Source organism: Telmatherina bonti (genome assembly GCF_933228915.1).
Source record: "Telmatherina bonti genome assembly, chromosome: 6".
NCBI classification, from domain to species: Eukaryota; Metazoa; Chordata; class Actinopteri; order Atheriniformes; family Telmatherinidae; genus Telmatherina; species Telmatherina bonti.
Window position 1 is genome coordinate 29888757 of NC_136624.1, and position 22059 is coordinate 29910815.

At 38.5% G+C, this 22059-nt stretch overlaps 1 protein-coding gene across 1 annotated transcript; it reads left to right on the forward strand.

Moving 5' to 3' along the window:
* Window positions 1–22059, forward strand: LOC306757121 (sodium- and chloride-dependent GABA transporter 2-like; the record flags this gene model as incomplete). Its single annotated transcript, XM_079242086.1, has 14 exons — window positions 1–193; window positions 584–718; window positions 7972–8112; window positions 8402–8489; window positions 10206–10338; window positions 11457–11591; window positions 11738–11841; window positions 14138–14262; window positions 14736–14848; window positions 14942–15079; window positions 15268–15370; window positions 17951–18051; window positions 19950–20120; window positions 21910–22059. The coding sequence occupies 14 exons, from the start codon at window positions 1–3 to the stop codon at window positions 22057–22059; spliced, it is 1830 nt and encodes a 609-aa protein (XP_079098212.1).

A 22059-nucleotide genomic window follows, 5' to 3' on the forward strand; every position in this document is an offset into this window, starting at 1 on the left:
ATGTCAAGGGAGTTCCTGAAAGGAAACGGTCTTGAGGTGGCCGGTCAAGAAAACAGCTTAGTAAAGAAAACTCAGCTGTTGGATCGTGGCCAATGGGCAAACAAGCTGGAGTTCCTGCTAGCTGTTGCAGGGACCCTGGTTGGGCTGGGAAACCTCTGGAGGTTTCCCTATTTGTGCTACAAAAATGGAGGAGGTAAGCACAATTATAGTGAAAGAAAATAATATAAATGTATGCCCTAACTATGAACAGTACCTATAAAAAATATTGTGTTGACTGAGTACAAATTGACCCTGAAGATAATGATGATAATGATGAAACTGTACTGCTTTTTAAATTGTTTTTGCCCAGGCCTTCTTTTTTCTCTCATGAAACTTAAATAAATCTGATAACTTGAGCAAAAATATTTTCAGGGTCCAAATAAATAAACAATAAATAAGTACTGGGTACACAACTGTGTGGTCGTAAAGAATTCTTTCTTTCATTTATTAAGGTTGTCAACCTATGAAGATGCATCAGTGTGCATTTGTTCATCTTAATATTTGTCCTTACAGAAGTGTTTCAGTATCATTTTGTGTCTTTCAGGTGCATTTTTGATTCCATACGTCTTGTTTTTGCTTGCGTGTGGCATCCCAATGTTCCTCCTGGAAACAGCCATGGGACAATACACGTCCCAGGGTTGTATCACCTGTTGGAGACACTTCTGCCCTCTGTTTGAAGGTCAGTTTATTACAAGGAACTGTTTTATGGTATGAAAATACATGATGGAAGTGTGTGATTACATTCCTTCATTCTACTGCATTTTATTCTAATCATATGAGCACTGTGTTTACAGCAATTCATTAGAAGGAAAATTTGTCATTATTTTGGGTAAATTAAATTTAAATGGGCTCAATGTTAAAGATGCATACTTTAAAACTTCTTTTTTTGTTATCAAAGAAGTGTGTCATATCTAAGAAACCAGATTTACTCTTATTGTTGGATGGTCATTGAGGACAAAGATTAGTCCCCAAACTGGGATAAGTACAAATCAGCAAAAGCAAAAGAGAGAAAGGATTTTGGCCATGAGTGAGGGAAAGCATGACTAAGAACCCGTGGAGCCGAACATACAATAGTGGCATTGTTTATCTCAAGATAGCTCTACTCTAAAGTGTGCTGTCTCCTTTTTTTTTTTTTTTTTTTTTTTTTTATCACACTCAGTGAGATCATAATTTAGTAAATAAACACAACTCAGTGCTGAAGAAGCTTGAACCTGGAAACTGAGACCATAAACATCATGGGAGAATTTTTTTTACCCGAGAAGGGGGGTGGGGTTGGATGAAAAATGTTGGAGGCTTTTCTCATATTTCTATTCAGTCTCATTTTTTAAATTAGACGAATCAACCCCTGCCGGTCATTAGAGACATACATATATCTTCTCTTTTGCCAGGCTTTAAAGTACACACAATGCTTGTTCTGATTACAGGTTGAACACTGTCTGGAAAGTGGTTTGATTTATTTGGCATTGTTGGCAGTTGTTGCGATATGGTTATGCAACTTTACCTGCAGAAATCTTCGGTACGCATCTACCTACTGGCTAAAATGATAGGGTTTGGGTTAATCAAATCCCTACTCACAGCTAGAAATGTGTCATCCTCTCAAATGTAAGGCAAGACAAGACAAATTCAAAAACAGGGTGATTCAAAGTTGCTTTACAGAGACAATAAAACATGACAAAATAAAAAAAAAAAATTAATACTAAAACAAGAAAGTAAGGAAAAGGAAAGAACATTAGATAAAAACTATTAAAATAACGATGAAATCCAGCTTGACAGATTTGGACTTAAAATAAACCCAAAACTACAGTTTGTGGGAATTACTCACATCTTGTGGTGTGTTAGTTTCATGCAAACAACCAGGTAGTGCTTTCTGGCACCTTGCTGATTAAAGACAAAATTTTGCTATTTTTCCAGTGATGTGCACCCTGTTGACGGCTATATCGGGATCCATTTTGCATTCTTCCTGTACTGACTCTCTCCAGTCAGCAAAAGACAACATTAAAGTGACTTTGGATTTGTTCCTTTCTCTCTTTTAACCCAACCTTAACATAGCATGAGTTGCTAGCCAAAATCTGTGTGGCAAAGGGGTAAATCACCCAACCTTAGTGTTCTTGGGTGCACTTCTTTACTGAATCAGGTGCATGTTCAAAACAGCCAATGTGTTTATATTACTTTTCTAGTGTGTGAAGTGAAACTGCGCAGCAACGTCACGCAGCGTCCCAGGTGAAAAAGTTGTACAATGTGGTTTCTACTGCTTGAAAGGTTGCTGGGCAACAGTGGCTCCAGAAATGCACATGTTAGATGCCACTGTGTCATCAAACAAATCTGGAACGCGGAGTTTAAAGTCAGAAAGTTTCACAATGCATCCTTAGGCACATTAATACCACTATCAAAGCCACAGAGAGTCACACATGAGAAAATGTCAACACCTTGCTCAAGTGGGAGTGACCTGTCGGGTGGTGAGGTACAAAAGAATACATAATTCTGCTTCATTATTGACGCTCATGAATTGCAAGCATGCCCTCTATGCATTTGGTACTATGCTAATAGCTAATGTCATTGTGTGAAATGGCGTGACTAGTGAGAAGACGTCAACTCCCACCCCATCTTTACAAATCAACAGAAATAAATAATGAACAAGAGAAAAGACACTTACTTTTGTGAAGCGTAAAAGCAACTGAAAACATGTGCAACTGCACTTTTCCTATGTTGACAAAGTAACAATTTAACCGACTCTTAGCAAGTAATTGCTACACAGATATAAATTCTTGTTTTCTCCCAGTTTTAATTTCTTAGTTTTTTCTTGCCTATTTTTTACTCCCACTCATGGGGCAAAGAGTGGGACAAAAACCTCCATTTCAATTACAAAGAGCAAGTAAAATTATCCATGATTGTCTTGAATTACCCCCACACCCAACACACACACACACACACACACACACACACACACACACACACACACACACACACACACACACACACACACACACACACACACACACACGTGTTCACCGATAAAACGCATAACACTACTATGTTTTTTTTTTTTAAACTTTGTTTTTATTGAAAGATTTTCAAATTTTCAAACAGAAATAATACAGACATAACATAAAAGAAACAGAACAATAGATGGACCGATACATACAAACCCCAATTTACAGGTTTTTAGGGCACACTGTCACAGGTTACACATGTATATTTAAGTATGTATATTTTAAGTGTTTTTTTTTTGTTTTTTTTCTCCTTTTCCTTGTTTTCCCTTTCATTTAGCTTATCTTACATAGTTATTCTTTTACATTTTCAGTTTCTAATGAGTTTGCCCATTTTCTCCAAAAACGCTCCCCTTTTTCTGAAGTATGTCTCAGTGAAAATGTCAGAGTCTCCATTGTGTGTATTTCGTTTATCACTTCTGTCCATTCTTTAGCAGTCGGTGGATCCATTTTCAGCCATTTCCGCGTAATAGCTTTTTTACTTGCAGCCAACATAATAAGCAAAAGATATCTATCTTCTTTTCGTAGTCCAGTTGGTATATTTCCAAGGTAGAACACTGAAAAGGTCTCCTCCAGTTGCAATCCTGTAATCATCTTGATTTGTCTAATCACCTCTGTCCAATAGGGGGCAATCCTGGAGCATTCCCAAAAAATGTGATAATGGCCTGCTGATGAACACTACTATGTTTGTCTCCTTTTGGCTACTCTAATCAAAGATGGTGGTGCAACATGGCATCCTTCTGTTGAGTGTGCCGCCACCTATGAATTTATAAATAACTTCTAAGTTATGGGAACACTTTCATTTGGATGTAATTAAGATTAGACTTAGGTAAGATATGTATTTATGAAAACAATAATTGATTTTTGCTAATAAAAAGCCAAATGAGTTAGACACTGTACTTTAAAAAAATCTTCAAATGAAAACTACTGAAGAACAAGTGGGTATTTAACCTAGAATAAGAATAATGTCTGTTCTGCTGTATTTAGAAGCTAAAACCTGAGGTCTTTGTCACCCAGCGGTCAGAAGCAACATGATTGGACAGGTTTATACCTGTCAGATCAATGAAATGTGACAGGGTGCAGGGACAGCTAACTCCAATCCTCAACAGTTGCAGTCCTGTAAGTTTTGGGAGTTTCCCAGCTGCAACACACCTGACACACATCAGACTTAATTAGCAGACTTGTACAGTGCTCGTCATCAAACTCTGCACAAGTCTAATAATTACCCATTGATTTGAATCAAGTGTGTTGTAGCAGGGTGACTCCTAACTTCGGCAGGAATACAGCTCTCGAGAACTGGGGTTGACCACCCCTGGTGTAGTGTAGTTTAGCTAGTGAGTCAGCATTGCATAAGTCCACACACTGAAGTTTTCACTTCATATCATCAAATAAAGTAACATGCATGCTCATCATCATTTGTAAAGACTCCAGCATGGAATATGTTTTCTTTGAAAATACTTAAATTTCCAATCAGACTAGATTCCTCAACGTCCTAAATGCTAAGCAAAGTCAAAAGGTCAAAAGAAGGGTGCCTAGGTCTAATCCTTGAGATCCACTCTCCTGCAACTTTTAGATTAATCCCTTCTCCAACATAATTTAATAAACTGGCTGAAATCACCCATCCGCATGCCATACAGCTCTGCAGAGGCCCGGTAGAGACATCCATTTGATTCAGATGTGTTGGAGAAGGGTTGCATCTAAAAGTTGCAGAATTGTAGCTCTCAAGGACTGGACTAAAATAAGTCTTAGTTTCATTCTGATCATTTACATCAATGTTTCCCAGTCCTGGTCCTCAGGGACCATTGCGCTGCATGTTTTAAAGGTGTCCATACTTAAACACGCCTGACTCAGATGAATGACTCATTTGCAGGCTTACATAGAAGTTGACAAGCATTCCAGTTAATCAATATAAGGTGTACTGGAATTAGTCAGAACAAAAACATGTTGGGCAAGTGGTTTCTGAGGATCAGGGTTCAGAAACTCTGACTTAAAGTGGTTCTATTATGCACATTTCAGTCTAATTTATTTTAATATGCAAGTCCAGAAGGGCAAGAAATATTCAAGCATTTTTCACAAACCCCTTCATTCATTTTGTACTGATCCTCTCAGATCAGTCTATGCCAAAAATAAGCGCATACTGAGCAGTGAAGGTGGGTGTGGTTTTCTTCTTGTGAACGTGCACAACCTAGAGAAGATGACCAATCACTGAGTCCCTCCCCCGGGATGCCACTAAAATTTTGAAAAAGAAAAATATTTATAAAACCAATTATTTCTGTCGCCATGAACACCAAATGTAGAGAGCGTTGGAAAACTCAAGCATGCATTTAGGTAATAAAAAACGGCTCATATGTCTGATGAGTATTAAACAATATAACACTGTAGAAAGCTCAGAAAACTAGAGATAGCATAATAGAGCCCCTTTAAATGAAAATAGACTGGAAAGTGTTCCAACAAAAATATTGAATGAATTAGTTAGTGCTTTGCTACCTCATATGACAGATTATTATGAGGGAATTATCCTTACCAGAGAAAAGTGCTTCCAGAGTGCATATTTCTAAATACCCCAAATGAAAAATAACTTATTGAGGTGTGAATGTTGGAGAGGTGTGAAAGCAATAATAAAACACAGCCAGACACGTAAAAATTTCCTGGGGGCCTGAAACCATATCCCTTCATTCAAATTCCTGACGTGTTGCAAGCAGTCACCTTGTCACGCACACTGGATGATGGTACGTATAAATATACTAAATTCTTGTTTTTTGATGAAGAATTTTTTATTTTTTTACTTAAGAATGTTTGCTGAATGTCAAAGAAGTGTGTCGTGTGTAGTGTGTGAACACACCTGCAGACTCTGCAGTGCAGAATGCGTGGACACCCACAGTCACTGTGCTTTATAAAAAATGAAGGCTGGTAACAGGTTCATATATCTAAATGTCAAGAGCATATATAACTTAACTGTATAACAAATAAGTTACATTTTTACGCTGACATCTTTACAGTAATCAAGAGACCATTGGGTTTTGTCTTCCAGAAGAATCTGTTGATAAACTAAATAGGAAAGTATGGGGACTTATATTTCACATAAAGAAACAGGTTTGGATGACTGAAAACAGACATTATCTTCCACCATGTAGAGCTGTTTCAAAATCAGAAACTTGAAGCTGTCAGTTCAAAGTGGTCTTTGCAGGCTTACAATCCAGCAAATTGGACACAAATGCTTGGCGTCATTATTGACAGACTATTGATCCATGTTACACTAAGCTAATCCACCTGCTACAGATCAGCTGCTGCAGCTGCCACAGCTTTGCGTCAAACCACACAAAAACATGCTTTACGTTTGGTGTCCACTCTTTCGTGAACTGAACTGTCACATAACCAAAACAGCACAATCGCATTCAGCTTGTGAGATGGCACTTCATTTAAATTTCTGGTAAACTGATTTGCACAATCAAAGTTTCAGTGTTCGTAGAGATGTGGGGGAGAAATGTGATTATAATTTGCATTACCGTGTTTTCACTGATGTACAAAAGAAGAATGTTGACGTTTCTCATCTAAAGATGCCAGTCACAATCCTCAGCTCTTTAGTAGTCTAGATGTGACTAAAGGTTCAATGCTTCAGAGATTTTTTCCCCTGCACTTTGTGTTTACATGTAAAACTCATCTCATTGCAGTTTTCAGTTTTTTGTTTCAGTTCAATTCATTTCAGCTTTATTTGTATAATGCCACTTCACAACAATGTTATCTCGGGGCACTTTACATACACATCATTTCAAGCCAATTCATAAAAAGCCCAGCTAATAGAACCCAACTGATGGCATCAAATCTTGACTTTGATCCAATCTCCCATCCTGAGCATGCATGAGGCGACAGTGGGAAGGAAAACTCCCTTTTAACAGAAAGTGGGAGGGCAGCCATCTGCCTCGACAGGTTGGGGTGGAGAGGACAGGAGGGAAAAGGAGCAAGGTACTACTCAGTGCATCAGGTGATGTCCCAATGGCTGCATAACTAATGGATGGCTAAACTACCCCTAACTATAATAGCATAATCTGGACAGTTGGGCCCTGTACATTTGGACTCCAACTCAGGAAATACTCGTCTCCTAAATACTAGATACTGACCAATACGTGGGTCAAATGCATACACAAATATCTAGACATTACGCACACAAAATAATTGTACACATACGCAAATTGAAAAAAATGCACAAACATTACAATTCTAAACACTTTTTTCTTTGCTTTCAAGCTCATAATTCTTAAAATTGCATGTTCAAAAAGGCTCTTATTTATTTTGTGCATGTAATTTCTAAATATTCATGTGTGTTTGAACATTGACTTTTTTTGCAAGAACTCTGAGTTGCGCACAAAACAATTTACAGTTTTGAAATCCATATGTTACACATACAAGTGCCCTAAATTACATATAGTTTACACAGCTTACAAACCATGTATTACACAGACATACATACAATGATATTGAGTTGATTTTTCTCAGTAATAAATAACCTTTATTTGGTTATTTATTTATTTTTTTTTACAAATAATAAAGAATCGAGTAAATGCAGAGAAAATGTTTGCATGTCAAGTGGTATGATTTCTATTTTATTTATTGGATCAGGAGTTCTTACACTAAATCAAATCTCAGTTGGTATAAAGATATAAAGATCTTCTATCTAAAGATCTTTAGCTCAATAATACTCTTAAAATTTCATTTGAAATACTAGAAAAGTGTCAAGACAGGTTTTATGAAAAGATTAGGTGATGGGAGCTTTAGAAAGATTGAAGGGAAAGTTCAATTTAACCAATTTACCGAAGTTATTCAAATAAATAAATTGATTAGATTCTACAACAAAATCCCTTGTAATGGAGGACGTGTCTGAATTTTCTCCAAACAATTCTCTTTATAATTTTTGATAATTTATCCTGACAATTTTATGTCTCCTCAGGAATTGGCTATGCCACTCAGGTGGTGATTGCATACGCTGCTGTGTCATACATTGTTATCCAAGCATGGGCCTTCTTCTACCTTTTCTCATCCTTCAGTGCTGAGGTTCCTTGGGCCAGCTGCCAGAACCCCTGGAACACAGGTATGCAGTTGGATGCAGAAATTTAGTTTGAAGACAATATTCCTCACAAGTTTTTTCTTTCTTTTTTGGGCCATATTCCCTTTTCTAATAGCAATGATTGTAAGAATACTGCTACTATAGCTGGATCTTAAAAAAATAAAAGTTTTCTGCTCCAACACGCCTAATAAAAATAATTATACTCATCAACTTATCTTTCAGCTGCGCAGGGCCTGTGAATGACTCATTCATTTGCGTAGAGTGTGATGAATTGTCTCCTGTTGTTTTTGTTTCTTTTTTTTATTTTAATTAGAGTCCTGTGTTGAATTTGATAAAACAAATGTGTCATCCAATTGGACTGCACCCGCAAATGCAACAACGCCTGCAACAGAGTTTTGGGAGTAAGTGTAACTCATACCTGCCTCCTTTTATAGGAGAATTCACAACCTATTTGGTTGGTGTGTGTTTTTCCTGGGTTATCTTTTCTTAAATCAACAGGTCACACTGGATGTGCACAAAAGGTAGACTGAGACGTTCAAGGTCACATTTTTGGGTGGTTTACCCTTTTGGTGATTGGCAAATAAATTCCACTTATTTCATTACAATCTCCACCCTGGGTGACCAACTGCCACATAATAGGCATTTCTATTAATATGTCCATTTTCTATGATCCTATTCAGGGATGTGAGGGGCTGCAGACTATATCAAATGCTATCAAGGCATGAGGCAGGGCACACCCTGGAGAGGTCCCAATTTTTTAACAGGGTCAACCAAGGTAACTGAGACAACCAACCATGCACAATCCCACATTCAATTCAGGATCACCAACTAATTTAACATGCTTGTCTTTGGACTGTGAAGATTAAAACGGTGCAGATAAGGAACCTTCTAGAGGAAAGGCACAAGTGCTACCAGCTTGACTTTTAAAAAGGGTTTACATCAAAAAAGGAAAAAGTTATTTGTTAAATATCACTATCACTGATTAGCTGAGCCTTGTCTGGGGGGAGGTTTAAACAGTGGCCTTTCTGTGTGGAGTTTGCATGTTCTCCCCTTGTATGCGTGGGTTATTTTCAGGTACTCTGGCTTCCTCCCATCATACAAAGACATTCGTGTTAGATTAATTGATCACTCTAAATTGTCCCCAGGAATGAATATGAGTGTGGATTGCTGTTTGTCCCTCTGTGTTGGACTGGCAACCGGTCCAGGAAGTACCCTGCCTGTTGCCTGATGATTGCTGGGATAAGCTCCAGATTCCCCACGACCCAGAATTGGAGTAAGTGGTATAGAAAAGGATTAAATGAACTAATTAGCAAATAGTAGCATTCTAACATACTAAATTAGGCTAGTTACAAAACAAATTATAAGAATGAATAAGCTTTAATAATGGCTGCTGCATTCAGTTCAGCAGAAAAGACAAAACTAATGTGATGTGTTGTTTTTGCTGTATCACACAGATGATGTTTAAACAGGGGCACAGTTATTTGCTTAGCATTAACAGGCAATACGACATGGTTAAGATGTGTCATGTTTGTTATGAGTCACAAGTTGCATTCTCCTTTCCCTGACAGTCCTCCTGCATGAAGCAAAAAAAGGCACTACTTTTTATGTTCTCTGTGAACAACAACCAGCATTAGTAACATACTGAAACCTACGGATATTGCAAGTTTTTGTAAAAAAAATAAAAAATAAATAAATAAATAAAAATAACATAATGAGGTAAACTTCCTTGAATGTTTTCAGCAGCTAGTTGCAAAAATAATGTAAAATGTATGCAGTATTATTAGAGATGCTGTTGGAGCTTCCACCAAAGCATGTTCCCATTAGACATTATTTTATTGGGCACAAGGACACTGCCAAGGAGATTGTAGTTAATTTAAATAACCTGTAATTGGTACAGCATTTATGTAGACTACACCATGTCAGAATGTTGATTTTGTCATGACATGTCAGACCTTCCCACACATCAGTCAACAGGTTTCTTATTTTTTTAATCTCATACCCATGAAACAGTGCAACTGGTTTACACCTATGAACTGCCTGGATAATATTACAAACTATTGTTTTCCCATTTCCACATGTGTCAACATGCTTTACCAGTATCTTACTTTTCTTTTCAGGAGACGAGTTCTAGGCATTTCCCAGGGAATTGAGGAAATTGGTAGTTTGAGGTGGGAATTGGCTTTATGCCTTTTGCTGGCATGGATCCTGTGCTACTTTTGTGTTTGGAAAGGAGTGAGATCCACTGGAAAGGTAAAGAAACATTTTTAGGCATTTACATTAATTTCTTTAGGAGGGGAGGGATAGGGGGTGTGTCACATGAAATTCTGTGATTCTGTGTTAGGTACTCTAAATGATCAGTTATATCATATATACAGTTTTCAGTCACAGACTCATCTTTAATTTGAGGGTATTAGGAACAAAATGTTAAAAATCCCAGCCTTCTGCTGGTAGAATTCTCTTTTAAGGGTTAAAATGCAGTTAGACAACAAAAACTGTTTCTTAGAAAAACATGCACTATACCCCTTTTAAAATCCTGTTGAAGGTTTCAAAGCCAATGAAAAACATCATCATGCTGAAATAACAGAGCATTAATTGACAACAACATCAAAGGTGGTTGGTGTCAGCATAATAGTGTAAAACACAACACAAATAAACTTGCCATGCCTTAACTATTTCAATACATAATGCATTATATTTGGTATATAGTTTTGGACATCTTTTGCATTACCATTTGGCAAAAATTTTTCTCAAAATTCCGTTTATACATTTGGCTTCTGCCTCGTGGATATTTCTTGCATTGCAATAATTTTGACATTAAAAATATTTACTGTTAATATACACAAATTATTTATTCATTGATTTTATTTTGCATTGATTTAAGATTTTTTTTTTTTTTAATCAAAAAATAACTTTCTGTCTGTTTTTTCTTGGTCAGGTCTTAAAGGGTTGAAAACAGAAGAGCAAGATTAGTCTTACACTAGTCTTTGCTAAAAATGTAAACTTTTGGCCTATGCCTATTTGTAGCAGTTTTTGTGCCAGGTTTGGTTGTACAACATTTTTCCCCAAATAAATGCTATATTGTTTTTTTCACAGCTAAATGTTTTGTGGTATCCAAAACAATGGTCTCTGCTGAGGACAAATCCTTTAAGTCAAGCAGAATTAAGTACATGCTGCAGTGTATCAAATATTTATGTACTTCTATGAAGTATGTGCAATTTGGCAAATCAATTGTAGGTTAATTTGTGTTTGCAGCAACCACAACAATGTTTTTGGATACTTGGATATCTAGTCTGATTTGTCTTTAATGTAATGTTTTTTTGTGATTTTAGTGTTCTTCATCACAACCTACCTTTACTTTGTGTTGACAGGTAGTTTATTTTACAGCAACATTTCCCTATGTGATGCTGATTGTCCTGTTAGCTCGTGGGCTCACTTTGCCAGGAGCCATGGATGGTTTAGCTTTCTACTTGTATCCTGACCCCACAAGGCTCGTGGACCCTCAAGTAAGTGACAAAAGCCAACAGTCATAGAAGTGCTAGATAATAAACTGAATATTTTCCCACTGAGACTCGAAGATTGTACAATTCCTTTTTTTCCTCTTTCAAATCAGTTAAAATAATTAATATCGACTGTGTTTGCATCTACATAGGTTTGGATGGACGCAGGTGCACAAGTTCTTTTCTCTTTTGGGATTTGTCAGGGGAGTTTGACTGCTTTGGGAAGTTACAATCAATATAACAATGACTGTTACAAGTAAGTACATTATTTCATTTAAATACACAATTAAATAGAAGCAAAATGTTTCCCTTTGGTTTTCATAAATTAGTTAGCTTGTAATGGTCTTAAGCATTCTGTTCTGGTCAAATATTGTGGCTAACAATCTTGAATTACAGCCTAGCGAAAGACAGAACTAAGAGAAGCGAAATATTCAGCAGATAATGATAAAATCATCCACAATTTGACCAAGATTTGCCCACAAACATACTTCCCAGAGCATCATTACCCATGTGGGCATACGTGTAAAGAATCTTCCGAATTAGTCACTCCTCTAACAGTTATTTGCAGCACTGATTGTTTGATACATTTTGGCCTATGTGGTTACAATGTACAATGTACTGCATTGTACAATCACTAGGGAGAACGTTCCATCTGTACTTATCCCGTTCAAGGTCACTGGGGACCAGATTATATTCAAGTTCCAAAAGAGCAAAGACAAGGTGCAAGGTCACCAGTCGAACAAAGAGCTAATGATACAAACAACTAATGCACACACACTCCTAATCATACTGTATTTACAGCTAATAAGAATCCTCTCTAACTCAGCCTGCATGAGAACAGACTGTAGGAGGAAACAAGAGCACTGAGTATTCAGGCAAAGTAAATAAAATTCTATAACAAATAAATCCCAGATATACACTGCTCAAAAAAATTAAAAGAACACTAAAGTAACATGTTGTAGATCTGAATGACTGAATTATTTTTATTAAATACTTTGCTCTTTCCATAGTTGAATGTGCTGACAACAAAATCACACAACAATTATTAAAGTGGAAAAACACACTACAGGGTGATCCAACTTTGATGTAATGTCCTTTAAACAAATCAAAATGAGGCTTAGTGTGTGTGGCCTCTGCGTGCCTGTATGACCTCCCTACAATGCCTGGGCATGCTTCTGATGAGGCGGATGTTCTCCTGAGGGATCTCCTCCCAGACCTGGACTAAAGCATCGGACAACTCCTGGACAGTCTGTGGTGCAACTTGGCGTTGGTGGATGGAGCGAGACATGATGTCCCAGATGTGCTCAATTGGATGCGGGTCTGGCGAACGGGCGGGCCAGTCCATAACATCAATGCCTTCATGTTGCAGGAACTGCTGACACACTCCAGCCACACAAGGTCTAGCATTGTCTTCCATTAGGGAAAATACAGAGCCAACCGCACCAGCATATGGTCCCACAAGGGGTTTGAGGATCTCATCTCGGTACCTAATGGTAGTCAGGCTACCTCTGGCGAGCACATGGAGGGCTGTGCGGCCTTCCAAAGAAATGCTACCCCACACCATGACTGACCCACTGCCAAACCGGTCATGCTGGAGGATATTGCAGGGAGCAGAATGGTCTCTACGGCGTCTCCAGACTCTGTCACAGGGCACAGGGCGCCAGTGGTGAATTTGCCAATCTTGGTGTTTTCTGGAAAATGCCAAACGTCCTGCACGGTGTTGGGCTGTTAGCACAACCCCCACCTGTGGACGTCGGGCCCTCATACCACCCTCATGGAGTCTGTTTCTGACTGTTTGAGCAGACACATGCACATTTGTGGCCTGCTGGAGCTCATTTTGCAGGGCTCTGGCAGTGCTCCTCCTGTTCCTCCTTGCACAATAAAGGAGGTAGCGGTCGAGCTGCTGGGTTGTTGCCCTCCCACGGCCTCCTCCACGTCTCCTGATGTACTGGCCTGTCTCCTGGTAGCACCTCCATGCTCTGGACACTACGTTGACAGACACAGCAAACCTTCTTGCCACAGATCCCACTGATGTGCCATCCTGGATGAGCTGCACTACCTGATCCACTTGTGTTGACTGTAGACTCCGTCTCATGCTACCACTAGAGTGAAAGCACCGCCAGCATTCAAAAGTGACCAAAACATCAGTCAGAAAGCATCGGAACTGAGAAGAGGTCTGTGGTCACCACCTGCAGAACCACTCCTTTATTGGGTGTGTCTTGCCAATTACCTATAATTTCCACCTGTTGTCTATTCCATTTGCACAACAGCATGTGAAATTGATTGTCAATCAGTGTTGCTTCCTAAGTGGACATTTGGATTTCACACAAGTGTGGTTGACTTAGAGTTACATTGTGTTGTTTAAGTGTTCCCTTTATTTTTTTTTTAGCAATATATTTGTTTTAAAATAACTATTTACATGGATGTGTTTTTGTATTTACTTTGTACCAAATATAATAACTTCTTTTCATTTAAATATTAGAAACAGCCCCATTAGCTATTTAAATGACTTTTGCTCAGCTGCTTAATAACAGCTTTTGTGTGTTTTCCAGGGACACATTTGTTCTGTGTCTGGTAAATGGTGGCTCCAGTTTTGTTGCAGGATTTGCAATATTTTCCGTTCTGGGCTTCATGTCCTACGAGCAGGGACTGCCAATATCTCAAGTAGCTGCGTCTGGTAAGACAAACCGTTCTACCAGTCACTTTTTAAAATTTTCCTTAATGTAAAAAAAAAAAAATGGGGAGAAAATGTGTGCTCATTTTAAAAGTGAATGTTCATGCAGGAAAAAAGTCTTTTTTGCATTTTAGTTTTGACAGAAAAATCTGTTATGTGATTTCTCTGTGATGTGAACTGAAATTTCTGATCTGAAATGTGATCATTTTTCAGCAGGACTCCTCAGACGTCATTATTTAGTTTGCATTCGTTAGGCACCAAGTTTGCATTGATGAGAGGTGCTGCAATTAAAAAACCAAGCATGTCATTGTTCTTCTTGGGCTCAGTACAACGAGGATACAAGTGGTTGATTCCATATTTAAAGGGATTCAAGTACTGCGGGGGTTTCAGTGTGTTTCCTAACTCTGATTCACACATTGTTAAAATGTTTCTATCTGCATTAAATAATTCTGATGCATTTATTACTGTACATGCAGGACCTGGTTTGGCATTTATCGCCTATCCCCGTGCAGTAGCGATGATGCCTTTGCCTCAGTTGTGGGCTATATGTTTCTTCATCATGGTCATCTTGTTGGGAGCAGACACACAGGTAAAATAAGAAGACATCTCTGCATTAACAGGCTAGGAATATATTTTGTTTGTTTGTTTGATTACCCAAAGTAATTCTGCGCTCTGTTTGTAGTTTGTGAGTCTGGAGTGCTTGATGACCTCAGTCACAGACATGTTCCCTTCTGTGTTTCGAAGAGCTTATCGCAGAGAGTTGCTGCTGCTTTGTCTCTGCACTGTTTGCTTTTTTCTTGGCCTTCTTCTTGTCACAGAGGTGAGAGCTCTGACTAGTGTACACAAAGAGATAACTTTTATCACTTTTCTTTTCCACGTTAAATCGGATTTTCTGAATGTTGAAAAGATTTACTTCTTATCTAGTTTAGCCAAACTAAGACTGTACATGTGTATTTGTTGTTTTTAGTTTGGATATGCTGTAATTCTAAGCTTCCCGTCCTCTTGCAGGGGGGTTTATATTTCCTTCAACTCTTTGATCACTATGTTTGTAGTGGCAACAATCTTCTGCTTCTGTCAGTGTGCCAGTCTATAGCAATTGGATGGATTTATGGTAAGTTTTATTAAAAAATTCCTTGCAGATTTAGCTCTCAAATTTGACTTTAAGTCAGGCAATGCCATGCTAAACAAAAGTACTTTCAGAATGTTGTGTTACATATCCAGTCAGCAAGGTACATAAAGTGTTTTTTTTTATCGGTAGCAGTAGCTGGTGATATGGAAAATGAGATTAACAAAGAAAAAGAAAAAAAAAAATTTGTTGGCACTGATTTCAATCCAGCCAGGGACAAATTCCACATCCTTCATGTACTGTCTCTTTAGCATTGTTATTAGGTGTGTATAATACCCCAGTAAAGTATCACATAAATCTGCTTTTGATGGACATATTATATGAGTCTTATTAAAGGATTGTAATACATACAATATATATATAGGGTATATATTTTTTATTAATACAATGTTTAAAGCATTGTAAAAGTCTTTGTCATACTTCGATTTCATATTACAACCCAGGGGTGAGCAACTTCTTGCAAGTGTTCAGAGCATTCTTGCTGCAACACACCCTGCTGACTCAAATCAGTCTTGTTGTCCATTTTTCAGTGTAGTCTGTCTACCTGCTTGATCATTTAAGGAAACATGTTTCTTTCTTTTTGGATTGTTTGTTCAGTAACTTAACATTGAACTATGAATCATTTAAGTGTAAATTGGTATATAACCCCTCCCTGAGCCGTCATCTTATTGTGGTGGAGGGGTTTGTGTGTCCCGAAGATCCTAGCAGCAATGTAGTCGGGGGCTTTATGCCCCTGGTGGGGTCACCCATGGCAAACAGCTGTCTAGGGAAGGGACCAGACCTAGTACGACTCATAGACCTCTATGATGACGACAAACATGGGCATAAATGTTCCCTTGCCCAGACGCGGGTTACCGGGGCCACAGTCTGGAGCCAGGCCTGGGGTTGGGGCATGAGAGCGAGCGTCTGGTGGCCGGGCCTTTTCCCACGGGGCCCGGTCAGTCTCAGCCTAAAAGGGTTACATGGGCCCCACCTCCTGTGGGCTCACCATCTGCGGGAGGAGCCGTAGGGGTCGGGTGCAATGTGAGCTGGGCGGCAGCAAGGGATGGGGACCCTGGCGGTCCGATCCCTGGCTGCAGATGCTGGCTCTAGGGACGTGGAATGTCACCTCTCTGGTGGGGAAGGAGCCTGAGCTTGTGCGCAAGGTTGAGCAGTTCCAGCTATATATAGTTGGACTCACCTCGACGCATGGCTTGGGCTCTGGAACCAGTACCCTCGACTCTGGAGTTGCTCAAGGTGAGAGGCACCGAGCAGGTGTGGGCGTTCTCATCAGCCCCCGGCTTGATGCCTGCACATTGGGGTTTACCCTGGTGGATGAAAGGGTAGTTTCCCTCTGCCTTCAGGTGGTGGGACAGGTTTTGACTGTTGTCTGTGCTTATGCACTGAACAGCAGTTCAGAGTATCCACCCTTTCTGGAGTCCTTGGAGGGAGTGCTGGAGGGTGATCCTTCCGGGGACTCCATTGTTATTGGACTTCTGTGCTCGTCATGAATTGTCCAAAACGAATACCATGTTCCAACATGAGAGTGTCCATATGAACACCTGGCATCAGGACTCCCTGGGCCGTAGTTTGACTTGAGGCCACATGCATTGGACTCTGCCAGTGCTCCTCTGGCAGTGCTCCTCCTGTTACTCCTTGCACAAAAAAGGAGGTAGGGGTCCTGTGGCTGGGTTGTTGCCTTCCCACGGCCTCCTCCAGGTGTACTGGCCTGTCTCCTGGTAGTGCCTCCATGCTCTGGACACTACGCTGACAGACACAGTACACCTTCTTGCCAAAGCTCACATTGATGTGCCATCCTGGATGAGCTGCACTACCTGAGCCACTTGTGTTGACTGTAGACTCCGTCTCATGCTACCACTAGAGTGAAAGCACCGCCAGCATTAAAAGTGACCAAAACATCAGCCAGAAAGCACCGGAACTGAGAAGAGGTCTGTGGTCACCACCTGCAGACCCACTCCTTTATTGGGTGTGCCAATTGCATACAATTTCCACCTGTTGTCCATGCCATTTGCACAACAGCATGTGAAATTGATTGTCAATCAGTGTTGCTTCCTAAGTGGACAGTTCAATTTCACACGTGTGGTTGACTTAGAGTTATATTGTGTTGTTTAAGTGTTCCCTTTATTTTTTTGAGCAGTGCATATATTATTATTATTATTATTATTATTGTTATTATTGTTATTAATAATAATAATAATAAATAATAATAATAATAATTAATAATAATAATAATGATCATATCATCTTCAAGTGATAATGATCATCACAATAGAAGATGAAAATGTTTTATAACTCACCTCTGCAACATTAATGTATTCCTTAATCATGATAATCAATTTAAAAGAAAATCTCTAAACCATAATTTACAATTGGTAATTAATTTATTGTTAGAACTCATTTAGTTCTTATTTCTCTGTAAGTAAGCCACTGTATTTGACATTTGTACTACATTTTTTATACATTATTGTAAAAGGATACGTTTTGGCAGCAACCTACAATTGAATTCTGCTAAAAGTTTAGGTATAACTTTTCATCGTTGAATAAACTTTTCATTTTTCTGAACAGGTGCCGATCGTCTCTACGACAATATTGAAGACATGACAGGTTACCGTCCGTGGCCTCTAATGAAGATTTGCTGGCTTTACATAACCCCTGCTGTTTGTCTTGTGAGTGTAACTGTAACCTTGTTGCACAGGCTGGAAAACTGGGTTGGAAACTGGGCTGCAAAACTGGGTTGACTTTCTGGAGTGGTCCTTAACTGGTTCAGGTCCTACTTAGAATGCTGGAGTTATTTCTTTTTTTTTTTTTTTACAATTGGCAGCTATGAATCTGAGTAAGTAGCCATGACTTGTAGAGTACATCAGTGGTCATTCCTTCTACCTCTTCTGTATAACCTTTATATGCTCTGTTGGGTTAAATAACACAGAGCTCTAACATCCATTATCATAGTTATGCAGACCATACACAACTTTATAGGTCTTTGTCACCAGATGACTGCAGTCCAATAGACTTACTGTGTCAGTGTTTTTGATCAAATATTGGATTAGAGAGAATTTTCTACTTAAATAATTAAGTAGAAAATGAAATAAAAATATTACTGAGAATATTCATGAGGGTCAGCATTTGTCACCTGGAGACTCAGAAGCCACATCATAGCTGTCACTAAGACAGCTTTTTGCCAACTCAGAAACATCAACAGAATTAGTCCCATAAAGACCAGGACAAACTCATCCATGCATTGATCTCCAGTTGACTGGATTACTGTAATGGTCTTTTAACAGGACTTTCTAAAAAGAGCATGAAACACCTGCACATCCAGATGCTACTGTTAGAGCTTTAACTAGGACTAAGACATCTATACACTTCACATCAATTTTAAAATCTTTTCACTGGCTCCGAGTCAATCACAAAATAGATTTTAAAAGCCAACTGATGGTTTACAAATCTCAGAATGGTTTAGACCCAGAATACTGGTGATATGTAAGCTGAAAATAAAAATGGGTTCTTAGATCCAAAAACTTGGGTCAACTAGTCCAGACCAGTGTCAAGACTAAACACGGAGAAGCAGCATTTAGCTCTTATGCTGCAATCACATAAAGCAAACTCTCAGTGAATTGTGAACTTTGCTATTTATTGTTTTCTTTTATGCTTTTTAATACTATCTGTAATCCTTTTAATGTTTTATCTAGAGTACTTTGAGGGTGCATTCACATCAGGATCGTTTGTTAGACTCGGTCCGATTGGGGATTCGGCTCAGTTGTCGGGGGTTGTATCCATTTAGACCAAGATTGCATTCACGTTGCACTTCACAAAACATTTCCAAAAATATAATTCCATTCCCACCTAAGGTAGCGCTGCACTAGTATTACCAAAAGAGAGAACAAGACCCACGTGAAGAAGAAAACACTGTTGCGAATTAAACATGGAGCACGAAATTATCGCTATTTTGTTTTTTTTTTTAATGTTGTTTTATGCAAGTATACTGCAGAAATACACTGCAACAATGACCACAGTTTGAACAATAGACGAGGCAGAGGACCCTTAATTTAATTGCTATGTATTTACCCACAATGCAATGCCACGTAAAATGCAGGAAGTGACTTTTTTTTGGAGTCCGCTTTCTGTATTTGCTCTGCTTGAAATTGGCCAAGACCTGTGTTTGTAGCCGGTGTGAGTCAGCTTCTTTGGTCTGAATCAGAAGTCGTTTGGTGCATTCACATTTCCCCAAATGAAGAGGACTTTCTAAACAAAAAACTCAAATTCTAATAAAAAAAAGGTTGATGTGAATGTGCCCTGTATTGTTTTGTACACAAAAGCATACCTGTCAAATTTTGGATTTTAAAAGATCCAGAACCCTGCTCAGAGGGTCGTAGTGGGAGTGGGAAAGGTGTCGTTCCTGATTGTCAGTAATCGGGAAGTCTCAGTGATTGGGTTATAGTTGCTATATATATATATATATATATATATATATATACATACATATATATGTAGTATGTATGTGTATTTATTTATCTATTTATAAAGAATTTTTGAATTTCTGTTTTCTGTCTGTTTGATTTTTCAGGGTACTTTCATTTTTTCAGTGGTGAGATACAAGCCTCTGAAGTTCAACAAAACATACATCTATCCAACCTGGGCATATGCATTGGGCTGGTTCCTGGGACTGTTCTGTGTTCTTTTGGTTCCTCTGTGGATTATCTTTAAAATCACTCAGATGAATGGGACATTACGGCAGGTATGTACACATTAAAATCAAATGCACTTACAGACATGGATCAGTTCAGATGAATATGAAACATTTTCTATGGAAAGGCACTTGATTGCGTCACATACTATTTAAACTTTTTTGGGTTTCAATATATGTTTTTTCCAGTCACTCAGCCATTATATTGCCATCTTGATACATTGCCTTCTGTAATTTCTGACTTTCTGAACAGGATTTAGAAGAAATAACTGTTGATTAGACTTTTTCTGCAACACATTGATCCAGTTTGCTGTGCATTTTACTTCGATTTTAAATGTTGGTTAGAAAAAACAAAAATAAATGAGAAACTTCCAATATCCTCTTTTTTAAATTAACATTATTATGTAAAGTGGCTATTCACTGCCATATAAGAAGTATATGGTCATGCACTTAGAAAAAAAAGCCAATATTCTGTCCAACAGTCCAACAGTGAGCACAATCCAGATGTCCTCACTAATACATGTATAGTTTTAACACAAGGGTAAGAAGTTATGAAAGCATGCTGGGCAAGCTTATGTAGTTGTTCATGTCACTTTGCTCAATCAAGCTTGACACTAATCAGTTTTGAAAATGTGAGATAAGCCATCAAGCTCTTTTCATGTGCATATGCATTCCCTGATTAGACATAACATTTATCACCTGAGAGGTGAAGTGAGAAACTTTGATCATTCTGTCAAACTGCAATGTTCTGCTTGAAAATGTCTGCTCCAGCATGTTGCTTTGATAGTTCCTGCCTCCCACCCTCCAACCTCTTTCCCTCTTAAAACACTGCTGCTAAAAACAACACCTCTCACTGTTGCATCTGGAAGCCCCTACAGTGACCTGACTCAGCAGGGTAAAATGATAATAGATGCTTTAAAAATCTATCTGTATCAGCTTATTTTTTCTTTTGCAGAACTGGAGCTGTTTTGTAAAGTTAGAACATTGTGACTCTGTTTTCTCTTTCTTTCACTCTCTATTAGACCTGTGAGGTTTTAGTTCAGTTTTCTTGGCGAGAAGGAGAACGGACGTACATTCCAAATCTCGGCATACCAAGCTCCTAAAAACATTAATTTTCATTAATCAAAAAAATCAATACTTAGGCCAAGATATTGTCAGAAATATTATAGTAGTTGTTGATACGCAACTTGCAGTAAGATTGTGACATTATTAAATTAAAGCATACACTTTATCCATACTAGTTTGGAGAATTTGCAAGGATTGTCAGAAGCAGTGCTATGAACTCCAGCCTTCCCTTTTATCTTAACCTGGCTGCTGTGTTGCTACAACCAGCTACCAACACAGAGATAAGAGAAAAATAATTGAATTCAGCTTTTGCAAAAACTTTATCCAGCTATACACTGCATTGGCTTATCTGGTAAACATATTGTGGATTAGTTTAATCTTAAATAAGCTGTGTTGTACAAACATACTAAGGCCATGAAAAATCCACCTTTGTATAAGATTTGCCAAAATTTAGGTCAGAAGTCAAAGAAAATTAAGAAGATTAGGTAGTATCTTTAAGAAAACATTCAGGAATAATGGAAAAATCAAGGGATCAGAAAAGTTATTATAATTCCACTTGAGCGGACTTAAACATCCACAAAGTTGGAAGGATGAAGAAAGTGGAGCAATAGAAACATAATGGTGCACTAAGAGTATTATACTTGCATAAGTGGCCTACTATCAAGGATTGTTTAATAATTTAATTAATATATAATTAACTCAAGTTTAGTTTCTGACTAGTTTTGGAAGCATGTAGTTTTAGAGTGAATGGACTCAACGGATCCTGTTTCCACAGAAACTCAGGCAGCTTTGCCGCCCTGAAAACAAGACAAGCAACAAAGCAAAGCAACCTGAGCAGTACCCTTTGAACCCGGACAACTCTCTCACGCCTTCTGGCAATGACTACAAGGGAAGTGGTGCAGCTGAGATGGAGGTGCAAATGTGA